The sequence below is a fragment of the Caretta caretta genome, chromosome 1 (assembly GCF_965140235.1).
Source record: "Caretta caretta isolate rCarCar2 chromosome 1, rCarCar1.hap1, whole genome shotgun sequence".
Lineage (NCBI taxonomy): Eukaryota > Metazoa > Chordata > Testudines > Cheloniidae > Caretta > Caretta caretta.
This window is the reverse complement of record NC_134206.1, coordinates 44,043,936-44,065,674: the sequence shown is the minus strand read 5'-3', so window position 1 is coordinate 44,065,674 and position 21,739 is coordinate 44,043,936. Positions and strand designations below refer to the sequence as shown.

The following is a 21,739-nucleotide window of genomic DNA, read 5'->3' as shown; positions in this document are numbered from 1 at the left end:
ATACTGAATGGTAAGTATTAAGCTATAAACAATGACTGCAATTAAATGGAAATGTCTGTAGTCATAGTCACATTATTCTATAGCTATTAAAATACAAAAAGGGTGATTTCAATGACATCATGTCACTCTACCACCAACAGGTTAAAAACTAAGCAAATTCAGACTTAAATTACATGACTAGGGTAGGAATTGTAGCTCCAGTAACCTTAGGACTTGTCTACATGATAACAATTTCCCCATTTTAACTAAAGGTGTTATTTAAAACCAAATTTAGTTAAATGAGTGCCAAAGGCTGCATGGACACCTTCACTTTAGTTTAAACCCTGTTTATTTCAATTCAGTTTAAATTGATTAGGGATCAGTTTAAGCTAATTCAAAATAAGCCACACTTTAATTGCAACTTTCTCGTGTAGACAAAACTTTAGCTGAGATGAAAAGTATGAGGTAAAAATCTCTAATAATTAAGACAAAGTATCTGGCACTCTTAGGGGTAAATCACTGTAATAGGAAAACAAATACATGAAATTAGTTTGGTCACCTGGCTCTGATAACTTTATAACTATTAAATTCGTATGAATTAGGATTTCATCAGAACCACTCAGAAATACATCCTTGCAGGAAAAGGGCAGCCATCTTTTACTCTATAGTTATGTAATCTCAAGGAACAATTTGATTTAGTAGTTCTGAGATGTTTATATTTTGAGACTAGACTGCTCAAAATTTGCTTAGAATGTAAGATTTTTGAAATACTGGTCACTATTAACATATACAAGGAAAAGTAAGCACATGTTTGAGGAAGAGGTTATGGGAGAGGAATGATTAAAAATACATTCAGTAGCTTTAACTGATTCTTTTTAAAAGAGAACAGTGTTCAAACTTGTTAAATTATACCCTTATTTTCAAGCTTTAGTTAAAATGTTATGAAAAATATTAACATTTTTAGCAGAACTGTAAAATCTACTAGTCTTCATTTACAAATATGAATTTGAAGTTTTATAACTGTAGTAATTCAGGACATGTAAAGTTCCAAAATACTGATTCTATAGACCAGAGGACTTTGCCTTCGTACCAGAGAAATCTCTCTATTTTACAGGTGAACAAATGCCACATAGTGTATGAGTGTAAGATTGCTCAGTGGAGCAACATTTCCCAGTTTTTGCCCAATCCAGTTATAAATGGGTTATCAGATAGGTGTTAGTACCATTAGTACAGGAATGTTGTTTCAATTAATAAAGAAGCAGGCATCTACACTCCAGGAATACTAACTACACATGCAACTGTTAAGACTAACTTGTGAATATGACCAGTAAGAATTTTGCAAGCGAAGAACGTAATTTGGAGAATGTGTGTCTAATAACCCATTATGAATACACTACTTTATTTATGTATTAAATTTTCTGAATCCTTGAAGTATGCACTTTGTCCATTTGTTTCCAGGAGCCCCATTTCTGGAGGCTTTTTCTTTCCTCTCCCTCCTGTATTAAGTGCTCTTTGTTATTCTTCACCATATGTCATAAATCCGTATGTAGCAGAATAAATTACAAACCCAAGCAAAAGGAGTTAAGGATTTTACAAGATATTATACAATTATGGCAAAAAGTTCTAAAAAAATTGCCTTCTTAAGCAAAGTGCTACTAAAGAAAGCTCAAAAATTAAGGCTTCAAGATCTAGCTAGTAGTTAACTCCTATTTACTTGCTAGGACAAGTTTATGTAACTTGCATCAGCAAAATGTCTAAAAGAATGTATCTGAATAAACTGTAGTTTACAAGGTGTTTGAAGGAGGGACCAGGCCTTCCCTTTGTGTTTGTACAGCACCTAACATGCTATGGGGGCTACTCAAAACAAGTAATGTAAATATATACTTCTTTTAGTCCACCCATGAAGATTAGTAATTTTTCCTGTTATAGAAACACACAATATCTACTTCCATAGATTGTCAAATTTACCATTTGGCAGATGAGGACCATTCTGGAATTTATAAATAATGTAACTAATTCCAAAGATAAGTAAAGTTGTTAATGTTAAATGGCTCATCATTTTAAAGATTATCTCAAACTACTGTAAATACACTGCACCACACAAGATTAACAGTAAGTGAATTTTCATATCTATATAGTTCTGTGAAGTTTACATGTTGATAGTCACTTTTCAGTTCACCTGTTGATGATAATCCTATGTTTCAAGTGAGAAAACAATCTTTTTCACATCACCACCTGCTCTTTAAGGCACAGCTCCTCTCCTGGAGGTTCTCCTACTCCCTCATCAGTCAAAAAAATTTTGATTTAAACAAAAGAATTTTCCTCATTTTCAGAAGTTGTGAGGTTGAATAGCTTGACAAAAAGGATTCTGGATCTCAGCATTGAGAGGCAAACATTTTACAGAGCTGTCTTCTGTACTGGAAAGCTATTTAGCAGAACATAATTATGCTTTGACAAACAGGTTCCCAGAACAAGTGCAAATTAGACAGTTTTCCAGTACAGTTTCTTATTAAATCCTTGAACTGATAAACAAGCTGAAATGTGTTTTAGGAGTTAGAACTTAATTGTACACAGGAGAAGTTTCTTAATTAGGTTAACATACATTTTTCTGGCTACTATTTGAAATCCAAATGTGACTGTCTTTAAGACTGTGGGTACCTACTTTTAAAGCCTTTAGTAAACGATAAATAAATTCAAGTCCTAATTACAAAATAATTGGTACTTTCCTGGTTTCAAAAATGCAACCCCAACATGCTTATATTATGCCCATCTCCCGTGCATCTTTGGGTTCACTAAAAATGTCAACACTAGATTTAACCTTTGTGATTTATCTTACTCTCGCTCTACAATGCAGATTACTTTTTCCCTCCAAGTGCCTTACTTTTACCAAACTGAAGATTTACTTCTGAAATGGATCATCCTCTTAGTGAAGTTTAAAGTTTGTAATAAATTCAGATGTATTGTATAATAATTCAATGAAACATTAGAAAAGTTAAAGTGTACCTCCAAGGTTTGAAGAACCTAAGCCACTTGATTGCAAGCCAGTGCCAATACCTGAGCCGAATGGCGTTCCAAAACTAACTCCCAGAGATGGCTGTGGCCCTGGTATAAAAAAAAAAAAATGAAAACAAACTTGCCTTACTCTTTCACGATAAAGAGATCCTTTATGTAATTATTTGATAAAAGTGAACATTATTGCTTTTAACAATTCCATTAAAGTCCCCAAAACTTTACCTCTTCAAAATTCTTCCCCAAACTGCCTCTATCTCCACCTGGTAAATCTAAGAAAATACTGAACACAATGTAAGGTGAAGCTACTTAAAACTAGCTAGTTACAACATATAGTGAAGTATTTTTATTACAAATTCAGTCTAACTTTATAAACCTGTTTTAATAATTTATTAAAATCTTTTAAGAACTACACTTAAATGTGACACTATTTTGACACACAGTCTATTGAAAGCAGAGGGAGAATCTTTTAAAAAATCATTAACACTTTAATAGTTAGTATCAAGTTCCAATTAAAAGAAGAGACCTGACACTAACATGACTAAAAACCATCGTGTTACCAATAGCCAATATATTTAATAACTAGAAACCTTCAAAGCTACTCATTTGAGTATTTTTCCAAATTTAAACAAACATTAAGTAGATAAAAAACAAGACAATGACTTTATTTTATTAAATTTATTGTTCATTTTAAAGCAAGTCAATTACACAACATGACAATTCAAACTTTTTCCACACAAAATAACTGAGTTCTGTTAAGCTTTGCTACATTACACCATTCCAACCACCTGTTTAAATAAACATTTACAAAGGCACAATTTTGTGTACCTTAACTAATTAGATACATTCAAAATTTCAAATTCAGAAGTTTGTCCCATCACTTAAAATTTTTTAGAGACAGCAATTACCCTGCATGGTCACATTAAAATGCAGGATTGTCAAAAACCCATTTTCAGTCTGCCAAGCTTAAATTTATAGCCTTAGTTTGTTTTTCTTGTGGAGAATAGAATCACCTTGCTAGCCTCTCCTGTTACTAACACGGTACAAAAATCTAAAAGTAATTAATGCTGATAAATAATTTATGAAAATGATTCAACAGTTTTCACAGTACAATCTTCATATTCCTGTCTTTTTCAAACACAGTCATCAGTGCATTAGTTAGAAAGTTGAAGAAGTTGTCAAGATAAAATACAGTGCCTACCTCTTAACCCAAGTTAAGTACATTCTTATAATTTAAAAAGGCAATACTGTAAGCCATATGGTCACCAGCATACATACACAGAATGCAATGTACATGGTAATGTCTTTGCCAACAATGTTGGAACAAATAAGATCTTGCAGTCATTTTATTTTTAGTTATCTTTTGGTTCTTACTCAGAATTTTCGCCTTACTTGTTAAAGTTTCTATTACCAGCAATTTTCATCTAAAGCAAATTAAAATAAAAAAAAGCTAGTGGTAGTATTTTGAATACAAATTATTTGGTTCTTGACATTGAGAAACTCAAATGGTGACTCAACTAGTGTTTGAATTAAGTAGAAGGCACTGTATTTATTAAGTGGTAACACTTTTGCAAGGAACACAACAAGCCCTTAAATGATCCAATGCAGAATGAGGTCTGTGTACTCAAAATAGTGTTAAACTAAAATTTATAAGGGCAACTAAAGCTGTGAATTTGCAGTCTGCAATTAAGTAGTTATTTGGGAAGTTAAGTTCTGTCATTGTTCCAGGTAAGTAGTATGCACCGTATTTCATACCAGCTGACGCCCTTAAAGTATTTTTCTACAATAAAAGTGATGGATTAACCTCAAACTAATTTGTTTACATCCAGTTTATTTTAAATATTGAAATATCTACCTAGCAGCTCCTTTAGAAATGTTTTCAGTACAAAGGAAATTAAAAAAAAACAAAAAACAAGTCAGTTAGACCTCTAAAACTAAAAAACAGAAAAGTGTCCAGTTCCTTCTCAATTTTCTACCTTAATAGGAGGCACTGTTGGCGGAAGACCTTAGAATAGAATGAAGACACCAGAGTCCTCCAAGACATGCTTGTTTTTAAATGTAACATGCTTTTTAGATCAGTAAAACGGTATTATCCTAAAACACCTATATTCAAGTTATATAAAACAGGATTTTTCATTCCTAAAGCTGACAAGCTTTTCATTGAACAGGCCTGTGATATATTTGTTCATTTTGTACCATAAAATTCTGAAGGCATTGTCATAATTTATAAACCTATTAGTTAAACATACATAATTTTCAATAGCAAAAGACTAGTGATAAAGATCCTCCATGCCAAAAGTACCAGCAAACATTGTCACCTTTGGCTATTATAAGTTATGAGACAAATGCTTAAAACAATAATTTTAACAATATTTTAAAACCTGCTATTTTTTGCCCTGAAGAGCATTTTTAGTTTAATAAATAAGACTCACTACTACGAACCCAGTTAGACATTAGGTCAACAAGATTCCCTACCAAAGTGATACCATAGTTTAAATTTATGTGACATTTTACAGAGTTCATCACATAATTGGTTCAAACACAAGACCAAGTTTAGTGTCACAATTCAGATTTCATTCTGAGAGTAATACACTGAAATTTTACCTATGTCAAGGTCAAATTATACAATAAAGTTCTAAGTGCTGTAAAGATTTTATTAAAGTATCCCATTCTCACTTAAATTTCATGTTGAGAAGTCAAAACGTAGCTAGTATCTTAATCATGTTTTGACTTTAGTTCCCCCCCAGCTAAATCAAGAATAATTAAATGTTTTGGGAGAATGAAGGGAAGTATTACTTTGGTTAAGCGAACTTAGCCTTACCAGCAGAATGTTAGATCAGTTCCATCCTACTGCATGTAAGGCTGTAATGACACTAGGCTTTTTATTTTCTCTTTGCGTTTCTCACAATTACTACTGACACCAGTAGCACTAAGCGTAGTAGCCACTACTACTGCCACCAGTAGCACTAAGCCCCCTGGCATTTTAAACTACCCTCTTGTTAAAGACTGCTCATTGCAGGTCTAAATGAGAGGGTAGTAAGAGCACTTGCTGCTGATCTAGCTAGTACAACTAGCACTCCACCAACAGTAATGCTGCACTAAGAGCAACAGTGTGAAATTAAGAGAAAAGTTTAGTGCAGACATGGCTTAAGTGTAGTTTTAACAATGCTTGTTAAAACTTGACTTCTGAATGTGAACTAAAAAATAAATTACCGTCTCTGCCTTCCTTCAGAGAAGGATGAGTAGCTTGCTAAATCTAAATTAACTTTAAGGAATAGCCTTATACCATGTAAACATCAAATATATTTTTAGACACAAGAACAAAAGCCCCTACTCTTGATATTTAGAGTACTGTGTGTTACTATTTTTTTTTTGCCAAACTTTAAAAGCCCAGATTAATTTTCTTGTTTTAGAAAAGTCTTTATGAAGAGATCATGGGGAAGAACAGATTGTATGTGTGAGAGAGATACCTAGACAAACACTTGTCATGGCCTCCTCTCATCCCTTATATTCCTGCTCTTTTGGGCTCTGATTTTGCAAATATTTAAGCACTTGCTTAACTTTATGCACTGTAAGTCGTCACTGAAGTCAATGAGATTACTCACAATGTGTAAAGTTAAGTGAATGCTTAAGTCTTTGCAAGATTTGAACCTTATTGCAGTAGAAGGCCAAATGGCATCTTTTCCTCTGCTATTTCCTCCGCTAAACAGACAGTGGTCCAAACATCTATCACCTCAGTGGCTTACAGGCCAAATCCTCTATAGTGTGTTTTATGGGGAGACTGAATAGTCTGACCCCATTAGTGGTAACCTTAAGTCACTGCCACTTATTCCTTTTTGGTGGCATACATGAAAAAGGTTGGTTGCCTGAGTCCATCTGCATCAGAGATCATGATCACATTTATAGCTGGCATACTTGTTGGCACTTCTGAGATACCCAACAACATATGAGCAGAGACTTTATTACTAACCGCAAAAAAAGTTACTGAGGGTACCTCAAGATATAAACAGCCTTATCCTATGGAGGTTGGAACAGCTCAACTTTTCAATTCTCTCACCCATACTGCTGAAAGGACATTCATGCTGAAAAAGTTCTATCAGTGACATTACTTTATTGATGTGATAGCTCAGTTAGCAGTTGTTTTGTCTCTGGAGCCGAGAAAGGAAATTCAAACCCTTCACCAGAGGTTATGAGGACCCATGACTAGGACATCTTAAGTAGTGTGACAATCAATCCTCTAATGACTAATGAAAGGATCTTAAAAGACAAGAAAACGGTGAGTGGAGAGGTGCAGTTTTTGGTAACTATTAGGGCTGCAGAATCTACACATCCCTCTCTATATAAAAAAACATGAGAGAAGATCTAGAGTCATTTCAGATTGTTACATGCTTAAAAGAAGTTTACTGTATAGGTCAATGCATCTAGAGAATAATTCCACAATTTTTAGTTATAGTCATCAGTAGAAACACTCTTGGTGGATTACAGTTGAGATTTAGATGTAATCTATATTTATCATTATTTCCCTTTTGTTGTGATCCATGTATTCTGGTTTACATGTAATTGGACCTGGTTCCTCACTCTTCATAGGGGCCAGGGCTGGAAGTATATAAAGCTTTCTACTTACAGAGATAAGGGAGGGAGTGCCTCATTACTTGAGAGCAATCCTTACAGATGATTTTTGAATGACTCTCTGGGCAAAGCCATATATTCCTCTGCTTGGCCAGATGCCAGCACTGAAGGCATTGTGGGCAAAGAAAGCAAAGGTGGAGCACAAAGAAGGGGATAAGAAGCTGAGGTGATTAGCGCATCTAGGATAAAGAACATTTCAGGAGGAAATCAAATGGTAAAATAGAGGTATATCCCAAAATTTGCAAACTGGGTGTCTGAAGTTCGGCACCTAAATCTACGTTCAGGCTCCTTAACAAAAGTGCATGATTTTTAAAAAAGGACCGTGCATCTGCCATTAACATGGTTGGATTTTTCAAGGGTGACAATGCGAGGTGCACAGTCCCTTTGAAAAAAAATCAGGCCACTTCTATCAAGATGCCTATCTTCAGGCACCCAGCTTTGAAAATTTTGGTTAAATATGACCAGGAGTGCATTTTGACCATGTCAACTAAGACAGCCTAAACGGCTTCTCTTCCTGTCCAGTCGTCTCACCTCACGTGTACATTGGGCCAAACACACCCACCCACCCACCTTTGATATGTTTCACACACACACACACGCTTTTTCTGTTCTTGTTCAGTCACAACAGCAAATGGCCTGTTAGCAACTGTTTTAGTACCATCCTTCTAAAGAAATTAGAAAAACAAGAAACAATGGGCCAAGCATTCTTTCCTTCTACTCTACATACTTAAGCTCCACTATCCTCTGTTTTGTAGCATATTTCAATTTACAATTTCAAAGTGCTATATAAAAATGCATCATTCATTTTACATACGAAAAATGTAATATGCATTTGGATTCATTCCTCCCTCCCCCCAATTTGAAAATCGTTATTATACAACCATACAATTTTGGAAAGATGCTATATTACTCATATTCAGAGATGTCATTTAAGAATGAAGACTCACATTCCAAGGGGTAATTAGAGGAATACAGTAAATATCACTCATACAAATAAATTCACAAGATTAAATATCTGGTATATAATTATTGCTAAGTCTACCCTGCATTTTCTATTAGCTATGTATTGATAACTTACAATTTTTTGATTTTTAAGCTAACACAAAGGAAGACCTTATATAAAAGTTTACACAAATTGACTATTGTTGTAACACTAGTAATCTATAACTTGAATGCATTCAGACCTGTAGCAGGCTGTTGCTGCTGAGAAAGTGTGGCAGCCATGGCAACGGCTGCTGCATTTGGTATGTTGCTGAAAGGGGTTGGTCCAGTAATAACACGTGGGGCACTCTGCCATTTCTTAGCTTCTACTCGTCTTGCCTCAAACACATCCATAGCATCTCCCAGAAAGGTTTTTCTGTAGCCAAGGTATTGGTCTTTGAGCATCTGAAAGAGAAGGAGTGGGAAGTCATTTTAGTTCAGTACATCTCAGGTAGAACTGAACAGTTTAGTCATGGGGCAAGTTACCAGTTAAATACATTTTAATATAATTAAAGAAACATTTTTCATATTAGTTTACGGGTGTTAAACTCATGATTTGGAGGACTGAATTAATTTTCTATTTAGGACTACGTTACCAGCAATCTGGAGCTAACCACTTATGTCAACGAAAAGGCTTTCACACAGATCGAGGCCAAATCCTCAACTGGTGTAAATCCATATAGCTTGCTCCACTTGATTTACATCAGTAGAGGATTTGGTCCCACGTAGAATATAATCTGTATGTAGTAACAAAACTTAAAGTATCTTATTTTGGCATTCAGTATCATTGAGTGGGAAAATATACTGAACTTCAAAACCCACTATTGCTGCCCTTTGCTTTCTTTGTTTTTCTCCCTCTTACCTATGTCTTTCCTTCTTTCTGTACTGAAGGAAATACAGCATCTCCCATTTCCCAGTCCTGTTGGGATTCACTCCCACCCTTACCCCATTTCATCTGCTCAAGCGATCAATAGAACCTTGCACGGATACAAAAAGGTGTATCCGCGATCTGCAAAAATGGTCTGTGGGTATCCTGGTCAGATATCGGTGGATTTGCCGGACTCTAAACAGCTCCATAGGTCACTTTGCAGCAGTGATGCAGGACTGTATCAAACCCCCAACTGCCCCTCACCCCTGGTCCCACTTCTCCCCATAGACCTCCTGCCTTGCTGCCCGCTCTGCCCCTGCTGCACCTCCTTCCTGGCTCTGGGCAGGGAGGCTACAATTCTGGGTCTTTCTAGACAGTGCTGCCCTCCCCGTGGAGGGCTCAGACACCCCTACGCCTCACCCTCTAATGCACACAGCCATTGCCGCCAGCTTGTTTAAAGAACCACCCCACCCTTAAAATGGTGCTTGGCTCACTCTCTATTGGGAGTTGTAGTTTACCTTCTCCCTTCAAGCAAGCTGGGGACAACTCCCAGAATGCCCAGCACGCTGCTGCGTGATTCAGAGAACTGAGCTAGAACTTGCAGGCTGGGTGACAGCTGCTCTGTTCGGGTGAGTGCGTGCTTCAGAGCTCTGTGTAGATACAAAATTTGTATCCGCATTCACGCTGTGATCTGCAAAAACGGTCTGCGGGTATCCGTATCTGGATACAAAGAGGATACCCGCAGATTTGGAGGGCTCTAGTGATCAGCAACTAAGCTGCTGGTCTCTCCCTCATGGACTAGAGAAAAATGGCTCCTGAGCAGACCAGCTTCTGCCCTTTTAAATCTTTTAGCCCCTCCTTTATCACGTCACATCCCTGCCAGATTTCCCACATGAGCACAAATCCTTGCCACCTGATTTCATTGCCATGGCACCATCGCCCTTGACAAAGGAGTTCTCCTGGATATGAGGAGCTAGTCTATTAAGCAATGATGTTTCATTGAAGAGCACTTCAGCACAATGACTATTTTGTTATGCTTTTACCACCGGCCTCTGGAATCTCAACCCAACATGTAGGCAAACAGATCACAGAGTAGGCAAAAGGCTGCACACTCAAACTGGAATTTACAGCCCGGCACATGACTTCAAAACTTCAGAGAATTTCATAAGTTGTACAGACATAGCCCCAAACACAACAAGGATATGTGAAATTTGAGGAACTTACACAATGTGAGAATTGTCTTAATGTAGACTTCTCATTCTTACCCACAAAAAGATTTTTAGATCCATAGAAAATAGGCCATATTGCACACTTTTTTTTTTTGGTGCGTGCAGAGGCTGTACTAGAGCCCTCCTTAAAGAAGCCACTGAATCTAAACCAGCAATGAACCCAGAATGCTGTTTTCACCAGAACACTCAAGGGCTATTTTGCAAAATTACTATATAACTGGAAATCTGTATTTCCCCCTGATTCTGCTCACATTCAAATGACTAACTCATATTTGCTTGAATTGTCAAAAAAGACTCATTGTGCAATATATAGAAAATGTCAGCCCCCAAAATTTCAGAAAGTTACAAGCAATTGAAAAGACAGGGGAATAAATGGGAAATATTATGCAACCTTAAATACAGTGGTCACAGCTTCTGCCACTTTTATTATAAACAGTTTAAGCCAGCCTATCTCACTGCTTGAGCAAGAAATGTTCCAGCTCTCACATCAGCAAATGAACTTTTTATGTAGCAGCATCACTTTAAAAAGCTTAAATGAATAGTTTAAATCAACTCTGTTTAAAAACAGAAAGGAGAAGTGTTATAGAAATGTTGACATGAGTAATGGCCTGCAGTGTTTTTGGTTATGAAATACATATGAAAACATAATCTTGAAGTATAACCTACCTTTACATTTTCATGTATTGATTGAAGTTGTGCAGCTAGAGCGACAAATGTTTGATAAATTTTCTGCATAGCCATAGACAAATCTGTAAAACATGTATATCAGCAAATAAATTCATAGTCTTACTGCAATATTGAGACAAATTAATTAATTTAGTATTTATACTGCAACAAGGGTAAAACAACCAGCTCTATGATGTAACTTGCTGCAAACCTACAAAGAAAAAAAATAAAGCACTATATTTCCTGTAAAACAAAAGTATCTGTGTGGGAGTAAGGTAATATTCTCTATTTAAAGAGGAGTCTGGACTTATTAACAAGTCAACAAAGGACGGAATTATATTTTGGAATGCTATTCACAACATTTTGCCTATTTCTCCTCTTACTTGAATTTCACCTGCCCAAATTTTAGCTCTACTGGACCAGTATGTCTTGTCAATATCAATAAAAGATGCATCAAAATGAGCCAAATTTTCTTGTATTTTGAATGCTTATTTAAAACCCAAAATTTCATGACTGAATATTCAAAGTTCACTAAAAAGCTAACCATCCATGATATAGTCACAGAGGAGGCTCTCAATGTAGTTCCAAGACATGACTAGATACAACTACTGGACCAATGTTAATCTAGCTCTGTCTACAGGGGCACTCTTCTCAGTAAGCCAAAAGAGTCAGATAAGTAGGATAGCTGTGTTTTTGCCTAACATTTCAGATGCAGGTCTCTTCCTAAAGAAAACTGAAATTCTTTCAATGTATCCACCTGGTGCAAGTGCCAAGATAGAATTAAAGGGGGAATTCAGGCCCCAGGGTTCCTGTCAAAGTTGTCTGAGCTGGTGCTTAAGTTCCTAAAACTTACTGTATTGGGTGACTTCAACATCCATATCAACAATAATTTCTGAAAGTTAACGAAGAAACCCTGATAGTTAAAGAATAAAGTAACAAATACTGTGTGTGTAGGAAATGCATATTAAAGGATTTCTATAAAAAACATTTGAAGGGTTAATGTTTAGCTAGTCCACCTAGAAGCAGGCGGGGCACACCCTGACTGTTTCGTAGAAGCAATGCACACATTGCTCTATCCAAGGACAAGGGCTAGATATGAACCATGAGAACTTGATTGTTTGGACAGCAATTGTGGGAGGCTTTCTTAGCCTGGGCTCAAGGCCTGAGAACCAGGATTGTAGTATATAAAAGATGCAACTAAGTATATTAATCAACGTCATACATTCCTTTGTGTATCTTTTTGCGGTAGCAGTGTGTAATGCTTAGGGGGGAGAAATATAATGAAAGGAGAAGGTGGAAGGCGGGGGGGCAGAGAACGCCCATCTCAGCTGACCAGCCTGCTTTCTTGCATAAAGCTGTGTTCTGTCTCATCATTGAACTGCCACAAACATTAAAATTGAACTTTTTACCTTGTGGGGTTATATGTGAATTGTTTGCTTGAGTGGCAAGATGATTTTCCAGTTCTTCAATTTGCTGTCTGTACTGCTGCAACTGTACTTCAAACTGTTCAACCAAGATCCTGAAGTAGCTAGAACAGAAGAATCAGATCGCACTTGTTGAATTTCCCTCCTTTGCAACTTCATTTTTACTATTTAGATCTACACCAAACTACAGGACTTATGAATATCATTTTAAGCAGTGGTCAGTATTCCAGTTAAGCATATTTTATATTACTCTCTTTCCAATGCTAGAGAAAGTGTTTCCTCTGCCTGAAGGTGATGTATGAATCAGTTAAAAAAAAAAAAAAATCAATCTTAACAGTTACATTTGTTCAGTAAAACATGCAGTACATGCAATAAGGCATAGAACAAAATGTTAAAACAGATTAGCGTAAAACAGAAGTATATACAGTTCACATTTTAAAGGGAGACAAAGAGTACTACATAAAGATGGTTTCCTCTCCACTGCTGGCCAATGTAGGGGATAGGATATCTGATTAGAGGGACACTGATCAGATGCCATGTTTGAATCCTCTGATCCTAGGTCAGTTTGTGATTTTAATTATTTAATGTGTTATGCTTTTATAGGTGCACTTTAATATTGTTATCAGATGCCTCTATCAAAGGAGTAATAGATTACACACTGCAACATACAAATCTATTTATAAGACAGATAGTAATGTATTTTTGACGGTAAATTCAAGATTCTGTTAGATACAGTAACTTACTCTGCTGGGGCTGAATTTTCATGTTGAAGACCAGGAGGAGTTTTCTGTGTTCTTAATGCTATTTCTGCATTCTTCAGTTCCTAAATAAGCAAATAAAGTGAATAAAAGGACTGCATGCTATAGTTCTATAAGAAAGATGAATTCTGAAGAAAAAAAAATCTAACGCTACTACTTCTTCACAGAGGGCTCTTTCCTTGGATGTGTTTTTGGCATACAGTGTTTAATTAATGTTAAACCTTCAGGCATGGATGTGTAAATCTGCTAAATGAGATTTTCAAACACTGGAATGTCAGGGACTGGGGTTGCCAAAGACATATATTAAGATGGACAGGCCTTTAACACAACACATAGCAATGCCGAAGAGGAAACATTTGGTTTCACTTTCCTGAAAGGTGATTCAGTTTTCAAAAGTTTAGGAAGTGCTGTACTATACTATCACAACTAAACTTTAATTTCCACTTCATCTAAAATCATTTTACATTTTTTCCTAGACTTCAATAGGGAAGATTAGGGGAATGGGAGGAAATAGCACACGTAAAAGGAAGAAACAAGAAAACAGATTACCCGATTGTCCATTTTTAAAAGAGCATAGCCAATAGTAAACTATTTATTTATATTTTTAACATTTCCACAAAAGCCTTCCTGACGGCCTTTCCAGAGTATTATAATCACAGGATACACACTTCTGTGATTTGATTGTAGTACCTTCTAATAACTGTAGTAATAAGAATATCTCATTATCTAGTTCTGTACTTGTTTATTCTTAGCTGTTTTTACTAGCCAACATCTGAAAACACAACCCTGCGGAAGCAGAAGAAAAAAAATCTGTATTCACCATATTCTTCTATGGGAACATACCACTGAACTTCTAGAAACCACAATTATTTTATAGTTGAAGAAAGTACTTTATTATAAGCCATAGGACTAGCATCATTTTCGAGTACAAATCACTTGTTGACTGGTTTCATAAGAACGGCCATACTGCATCAGACCACTGGTCCATCTAGCCCAGTATCCTGTCTTCAAACAGCAGCCAATGCCAGATGGTCCAGAGGGAATGAACAAGACAGGACAATTACTGAGTGATCCATCCCGCCATCTAGTCCCTGCTTCTGGCACTTAGAGGCTTAAGGACACCCAGAATATGGGTTGGGTCCCTGACCATCTTGGCTAATAGTCATTGATGGACCTATCCTACAGGAACTTATCTAATTCTTTTTTGAACGCAGTTATACTTTTGGCCTTTAAACATCCCATGGCAACAAGTTTCCCAGCTTGACTGTGCATTCTGTGAAGAAGTATTTTCCTTTTGTTTTAAAACCGTTGCCTATTAATTTCATTGGGAGACCCCAGGTTCTTCTTGTGTTATGTGAAGGGGTAACTAACACTTCACTATTCACTTTCTCCACACCTTTCACGATTTTACAGACTTTATCATATCACCCCATGAGCATCTCTTTTCAAGATGAAAATCCCAGTCTTTTTAATCTCTCATACAGAAGCAGTTCCATATCATTTTTATTGCCTTTCTCTGTATTTTTTCCCAGTTCTAAACTCCTTTTTGAGATGAGGTAACCAGAACTGGTGTGGGTATACTGTGGATTTATATAGTGGCATTATGATATTTTATTATCTGTCCCTTTCCTAATGGTTCCTAACATTGTTATCTTTTTTTGAGTGCTGCTGCACATTGAGCAGATGTTTTCAGAGAACTATCCACGATGACTCCAACATATCTTTCTTGAGCGGTAATAGCTAATTTAGATCCCATCATTTCGTATGTGCAGTTCGATTTTTTCCCAATCGACATTACTTTGCATTTATCCACACTGAATTTCATCTGCCATTTTGTTGTTCCATCACCCAGTTTTGTGAAATCCCTTTGCAAGTCTTTGCACTCTGCTTTGAACTTAATTATCTTGAGTAATTTTGTATCATCTGCAAATTTTGCCGCCTCATTGTTCACCCCTTTTTCCAAATCATTTATGAATATATTGAACAGCATCTGTCCCAATACAGATCCTGGGGGGGAACTCTGCTCCAGTCTGAAAACTGATCATTTATTCCTACTCTTTGTTTCCTGTCTTTTAACCACTTACTGATCCATGAGACAATCTTCCCTCTGATCCCATGACCTTTTGTGAAAGACCTTGTTAAAAGCTTCCTGAAAGTTCCAGTAAATATATACAGTGCATCACCCTTCTCCACATGTTTGCTGCAGCCCTCAAAAATCTTTAATAGATTGGCCATGCATTTCCTTTTACAAAAGGCATACTGATTCCTCCACAACATTGTGTTCATCTGTGCAACTGATAATTCTGTTAATAGTTTCAACCATTTGCCAGATACAGGCTAATAAGCCTAATTTCAGTAACAGCCAGCATTTCCTCTGGCGACTTTTTTAAAATTGGCATTACATTAACTATCCTACAGTTATCAGGTACAGAGACCAATTTAAGTGACAGGTTACATACCACAGTTAGTAGTAGCAAAGCAAGAAAAATCCTGAAGAGTGTAGTGGAAAATAAAGTGCTACAGGTCCTTTAACTCTGAATTTAAGGAAGCGCTTTAGAAGCTAGCAGTGTTTACCTTGCCACAGTCCCCCCAGATGAAGACTTAGACTAACAAGCATCCCACTTAAAGTAAGCTATATACCAAGTGCATGTTGTATAGAACCATGTCCAATTGCCAGACAATGTGAAAACTATCTAAACCCTTGCATTTGTTTATTTCATTGCTTTCTTACAACCTAGAACCATCAGTGACTGAAAAGAATACTAGTAAGCTGGGATTGAGCAGACCACAAACTAGCCTAACAGCAAGGAAGTCATTTCTAGCTCTCACAACTGCTAATGAACAGGAGATAAGGTATTCTGGTGTCATTCCAGACTGATCTGAAAATGCCACATTTATTAAAGTCTAACATTTACAGTGATAATTAGATTTTATGAAATCATGTCAAATTAAGAATATGAAAGAAAATGCAGATTCCATTTATTTTGTTTGCTTCCAATGAGGATAATCAAAGCATAATCTCTAATCTGCTTCTATACTAATAGACACTGCCCTGTAGAAATATTTCCCAAGTGAGCAATATAAGTAGTAAAGGTGACAAAATAAACTAGATCCAGACTTAAGTGTTGTACTTTTAATAAAGAAAATTCAATTTTTACTGCTGCTTTACTGACTTTGTAGTTAATATCCCTACATCTAACTATGCAAGTGATCATAGGATTTCTATTTTAAGTGTTCTTCTCTTGGGAATCTCAGGGTATATGTCTACATAGTGAAGAAATATCAGCGGCTGTCCCATGCCAGCCGACTTGGGTTTGCAGGTTTCAGGCTGCAGGACTGCTTCATTGCTATGTAGACTTCCTGGCTAAGGCTGGAGCCCAAACCCTAGAACCCTCCCACCCTGCATGGTCCTTGAGCCTTGACTACAACCTGAGCCCAGCACTGTATACTGCAATGAAACAGCCCATTATAGTCCGAGCCCCACCAGCCCGAGTTGGCTGGCACAGGCCAGCCATGGGTTTTTCTTTGCTAGTTAAATATACCCTTAACATTTACAAGAACTGATCCAACCTTTCATCTTTCATTTTCTGGTCAATATATAAGTAATTTGAACTTCTAATATTAGAATGATTGACAGCACTGAATGCCTCTCACTTTACGTGAAATCATATGCTTACTGATTTGAATTAACAAATTGATACTCATTTGTTAACATACCTGGGCAGTTTCCATTTTCAATTTGTCAATATTAAGAGTGTTTCTCTGTAGTCCACTAGCAGCCACTGACAAAAGCTGTTTCAAAGCTTTAATATCCTCCTGTACTTTAAGCATTGCTTTGGAAGACATTCTACTAATTTCTTCCTGCACTTGTTTTTGTTCTTTCACAAATTTCCTGAAAAAAATTGGAAGCAGAAGTTTAATTTATTACATTTAAAGCACACATGTTAAATCATATTAAAGAAGTTCTGTCTTAAAATCACAAATGAGTTTGATTCCTCATAGTTTAAATTCTAGGGTATTACTAATTAAGAGGTCTCTTGGTTTTTTAGTCTCTTGGTTTTACTGTTTCTCTCCCTCTCTGTGTGAAACTTGCAAGCTACTAATTGTGTTAGTACATCCTAAGACAGAGTCTGTTCTCAGAGCAATACTTTGTAACAACTACTACTCACACAGAGAGTCAAAGCGATATTTTGTAACAGAAACAGCACATAGAGACTCCCCGCCCTTTTGTTGTATTTATCTCGCTTTGTTAACAATTGTGATTAAAATAGAGATGGAGGATGTATGTGGATGGATGCTTGGTGTGGATAATAAATGAATGATCAGGGAGGTGCTTGCCTAAGAATCCAGTGTTGATCGGCCAAAGAAGGTGTCAAGTGGAAACAACCAGAGGACCCCCCGGACGGCAGACGGGAATCCACCCAACAGCCTCAAGGATGGGAGAACCGAAGAACAAAACATCTGGCAGCACAGAGCCGTCAGGAATGTACCATCTGCTGATTGATTCAGCAACAGCATGATAAAGCAACCCCCATAGAATTGTATTAGACCAAAGACCTATAAAAACAGAACCAAGGGACTGAGTTCTTTGGGGTCTGATTCCGCAAACCAACTTCCAGGAGCATCAGACGTGCATCTGACAAGGCCTTGCTCCTTCCCTGTGTCCAGGCCACCTGGCCAGTGGCTTGGCACGAGCAACTCTAAGACTGGTAACTATGATAACAACCTTGCAGAAAATGTGTGTGTGTGTGAATGAATGTGTGAATAAATATGAAATTGAATGGAATGTTATAGCTATAACTAACTGCTTACTATGATTCTTTCTGTATTCACAATAAATGTGGCATTTTGCCTAATCTCCTTTAATAAGATCTTGCTGGTTTTTATTTTATTGGTATAACACACAAATGTTCTACCTCTTGAGTACTGTTTTAATAAAAATAAAATTAATCTTGTTGAAATCCCAAACCACCAACACTAAGTGATAATTTTGGCTTTTGCCTCTTTTACAGAACTACTGTATACCATAATTTCACCATCACCCCCAACATTCTAAAATTGAAACTTTAACAGAAGATATTTAGATGGGTTATGTTGTACCTTCAAAAGATAAGCAGTGTATCCTCACTATCTAAAACAATTTTTAAAAGTGTGATTAAACCACTTGTTGCTTTAAAGCATGACAATGTATAATTATTTGGTTATCCCAACTAGTATAAGGAAAATACTTACTGGAGATTTTCTACATCTTGACAGATTACTAGAGGTAGATTTTCATCCTTTAGTGCTTTACTATCTCTGCCAAAAGACAATATATGCATTCATAAACACACAGTACTTCTAAACAATGTTACCCCATTACTAAAGAGTCAAAGAGCTGTAAATATTCATTCTACTTTTCAAGTTTGTATCTAATTTATGAATGCTATAGTAATAATGATTTGAATTTCCTTTTATTAAACCAACTGTGAAGAACTGCACCAACTTACTTAATTCTTCACTGAGATAAGATGGGTGAGGTAGTATCTTATTGGACCAACTTCTTCAGTGTTTGGCAAGAGTTTAATTTTACAGATGAGTACGATGAGATTTTCCAAAAAGCATGTAATGAGTCTGCAACAGAGTCAGGAACAGAGAGACCACAGGAGTCCTCTCTCTCTCTCTGTTTGGAACTCAGACTACTAAATACCACCTTCTATATGAAGCTAAACTAAGCAAATTTAAGGTTACATATGCCTCAAGACAGGGACTATGCCCCTTCTGCATTTGGAAAACATCTAGCACACTTTTGGTGCTATTACAAACACTGGATCTGTATTTTGTGGTTTATGGGACCATGACCCCCCTCTCCACCTATCTGAGTCCTATGCAATTTCATTAGAACACAGTTAACTCCCATAACTTGTTTAACAATGATAATTTCATCTTCACAGTACATAGGCATTTTTAAAGGCCAAAGAAACAAAATAGAAGAAACATTTTAAAGCTTCACTATTTTCTAAGAACCTTAGAATGTAAAGAAGAATACTAAACATACTTACTCTGGTCTTGTTCCTGTTTTATCACCTAGAAGATACAGATAATTTTATATAAGAATTGATACTTTGAACAACTGTCAAGCAAAATAAGCCTTAAGAAGTTTTTGGGGGAAGAACTAATGACTATCACTCACCCCAATGCATGCTGGCTCAGGGCATGAAGTCAGCCCAGTTGGCAGAAAATTTAATGGACTCTTCCCCTCCTTCTTCATTACAGGTTTCTATTTCTCCACCACCTCCCACACACTTACAGTCTATCTTATTTAGACAGCATCATTGTGGTTCATGGCACTTTACAGACAAGGATCTTCTCAACAGGAATGATGGTTCGGCAGATAGGGCACTACCCTGAGACTCTGAAAACTACGGTCCAATGCTTTGCTTCACCAGAGACCTCGTGTGACCATGGGTGAGTCACTAAGTCTCTCTATGCCTCAGTTCCTCATGGGTAAAATGGAGATATACTTCCCTGCTGCACGGGTGATGCCAAGAGGATAAACTCATTAATAATTCTGAGGCAGTCAGATATTATGATAATAGGTAATTATATGGCTCTTAAGTTGTTACGCATCCTCCACATCTCCCACTGTACCAGTACACTCCTCTAGCAGAGTCTTCTTTCACAAAAAATGCAATACATACCCTCCACCAGCATCAGAGCAATAGTTCAACAATATAAAACTTCTGCTGGCTCAAGTAAGACTCACAAGGGTGGATTTTATATGGTTTCTAACCTGCTACTCTACTATTTCAGCCTTTGGAATAGCTACCCTGAACAACTGCTCTTAACTACCCTCTCCCCCCAAAAACCAAGAGATTACTCAACTGTAATGTGAACACTGAAGAAAATGCATCGTCTTTGCTTTAAAACTCTGGGAATAACTAGCTTAGCTAATGTGTGACACTGGAAGTGGAAGACCAAACTCCCTTAATGTATGCTCATATCAACACCATAAACGTTGCTTACTAAAAAGTGTACTGTAACCACAAAAGTATTTTTTTGTAATTGCTTTTGATGTAATATTTTTATTATGGAATTATTTAAAAAATATATTAATGTAAAGTATTAGAAAGACAATAAGATTACAGACTATTTTAATCAACTTTGAAGGAGAGTTACATAAACTCCACATGATTAGAAATGCTTCCATGATTTTTAAAATTCATTGCAATGAAAGAAAGTTGCTTTCAAACAGGCTCTTTGCATTTGCAACACATATAGTCTAGCTCTATTTCCCCTGCACTCCCAAGTGGTCAGAGTACATGTGTGAGCCTGACACAGCCTTTGACGCAACAAACCTGCAGAGACTCATACTTTAAGATTCAGAAATCCCAACTTTGATCCTTGCTGCCAACAATCCAGCCAGATGCATTGCATTACACCAAGTTTGCAAGAAAATATTGTTGCACTGTATTTATGTAGAAGAATCTACAAGTTAAAATAGTTGAAAACGTAGTCAAATTGCCACAGCAAGAGAAGTGCAAAGAGTAAATTACTAGTTTTCTTTTAGAGAGACAAAGCGGGTAAGGTAATATATTTTATTTGACCAACTTCTATTGGTGAGAGAGACAACATTTCGAGCCACACAGAGCTCTTTTTCAGGTCTGGGAAAGGTACTCCCAGCATCACCGCAAAATGCAGGGTGGAAGGGATTGTTTACCATAAGTAATTCGCACATATTGTAAGGGACTAGTCAAGGTGGCATGGTCTGTTAACACCTCTGCAGTTATAGGATAAAGAGAGGGGGCTAGGTGGTTCAGATTGTAGTAATAAGCTGTAAATTTAGTGTTTCTGTTCAATCTGTGATTTTTAGTGTCTAGCAGCACACTTCCTCAGGCTTCCTCATTTCCCCAAGCATGCCTGACCATGCCCCTTCCCCTCCCCCCCCCCCCCCCAGCATGCCTCTGAACAGCTGATTGCGGTGGACAGGAGGCACTGGCGGGGAGGAGCTGATTGGCGGGGCCCGCTGGTGGGCACTGAGTACCCACTATTTTTTTTTCTGTGGGCTCTCCAGCCCCAAGCACCTACAGAATCGGTGCCTATGTCTAATTAACGTAAGCCCCCTCGTCCCTTACAATATGTGCTAACTACGTATACTAAACAATCTGTTCCACACCATGCTATGATGCTGGGAGTACCTTTCCCAGCTCTGTCTCT

General features: G+C 37.0%; 1 protein-coding gene across 2 annotated transcripts in view; it reads right to left on the bottom strand.

Moving 5' to 3' along the window:
• Positions 1–21,739, bottom strand: part of NUP58 (nucleoporin 58) — a 53,572-nt gene that overhangs the window by 17,563 nt on the left and 14,270 nt on the right. For both annotated transcript variants that reach the window (XM_048846064.2, XM_048846055.2), the window contains exons 7-14: positions 19,585–19,609; positions 18,776–18,841; positions 17,261–17,435; positions 13,529–13,608; positions 12,771–12,889; positions 11,362–11,444; positions 8,802–9,003; positions 2,983–3,081 (exon numbers count right to left, since the gene is read on the bottom strand). In XM_048846064.2, coding sequence (XP_048702021.1) covers positions 2,983–3,081; positions 8,802–9,003; positions 11,362–11,444; positions 12,771–12,889; positions 13,529–13,608; positions 17,261–17,435; positions 18,776–18,841; positions 19,585–19,609 — 849 coding nt within the window. The remainder of the gene's footprint in view (positions 1–2,982; positions 3,082–8,801; positions 9,004–11,361; positions 11,445–12,770; positions 12,890–13,528; positions 13,609–17,260; positions 17,436–18,775; positions 18,842–19,584; positions 19,610–21,739) is intronic.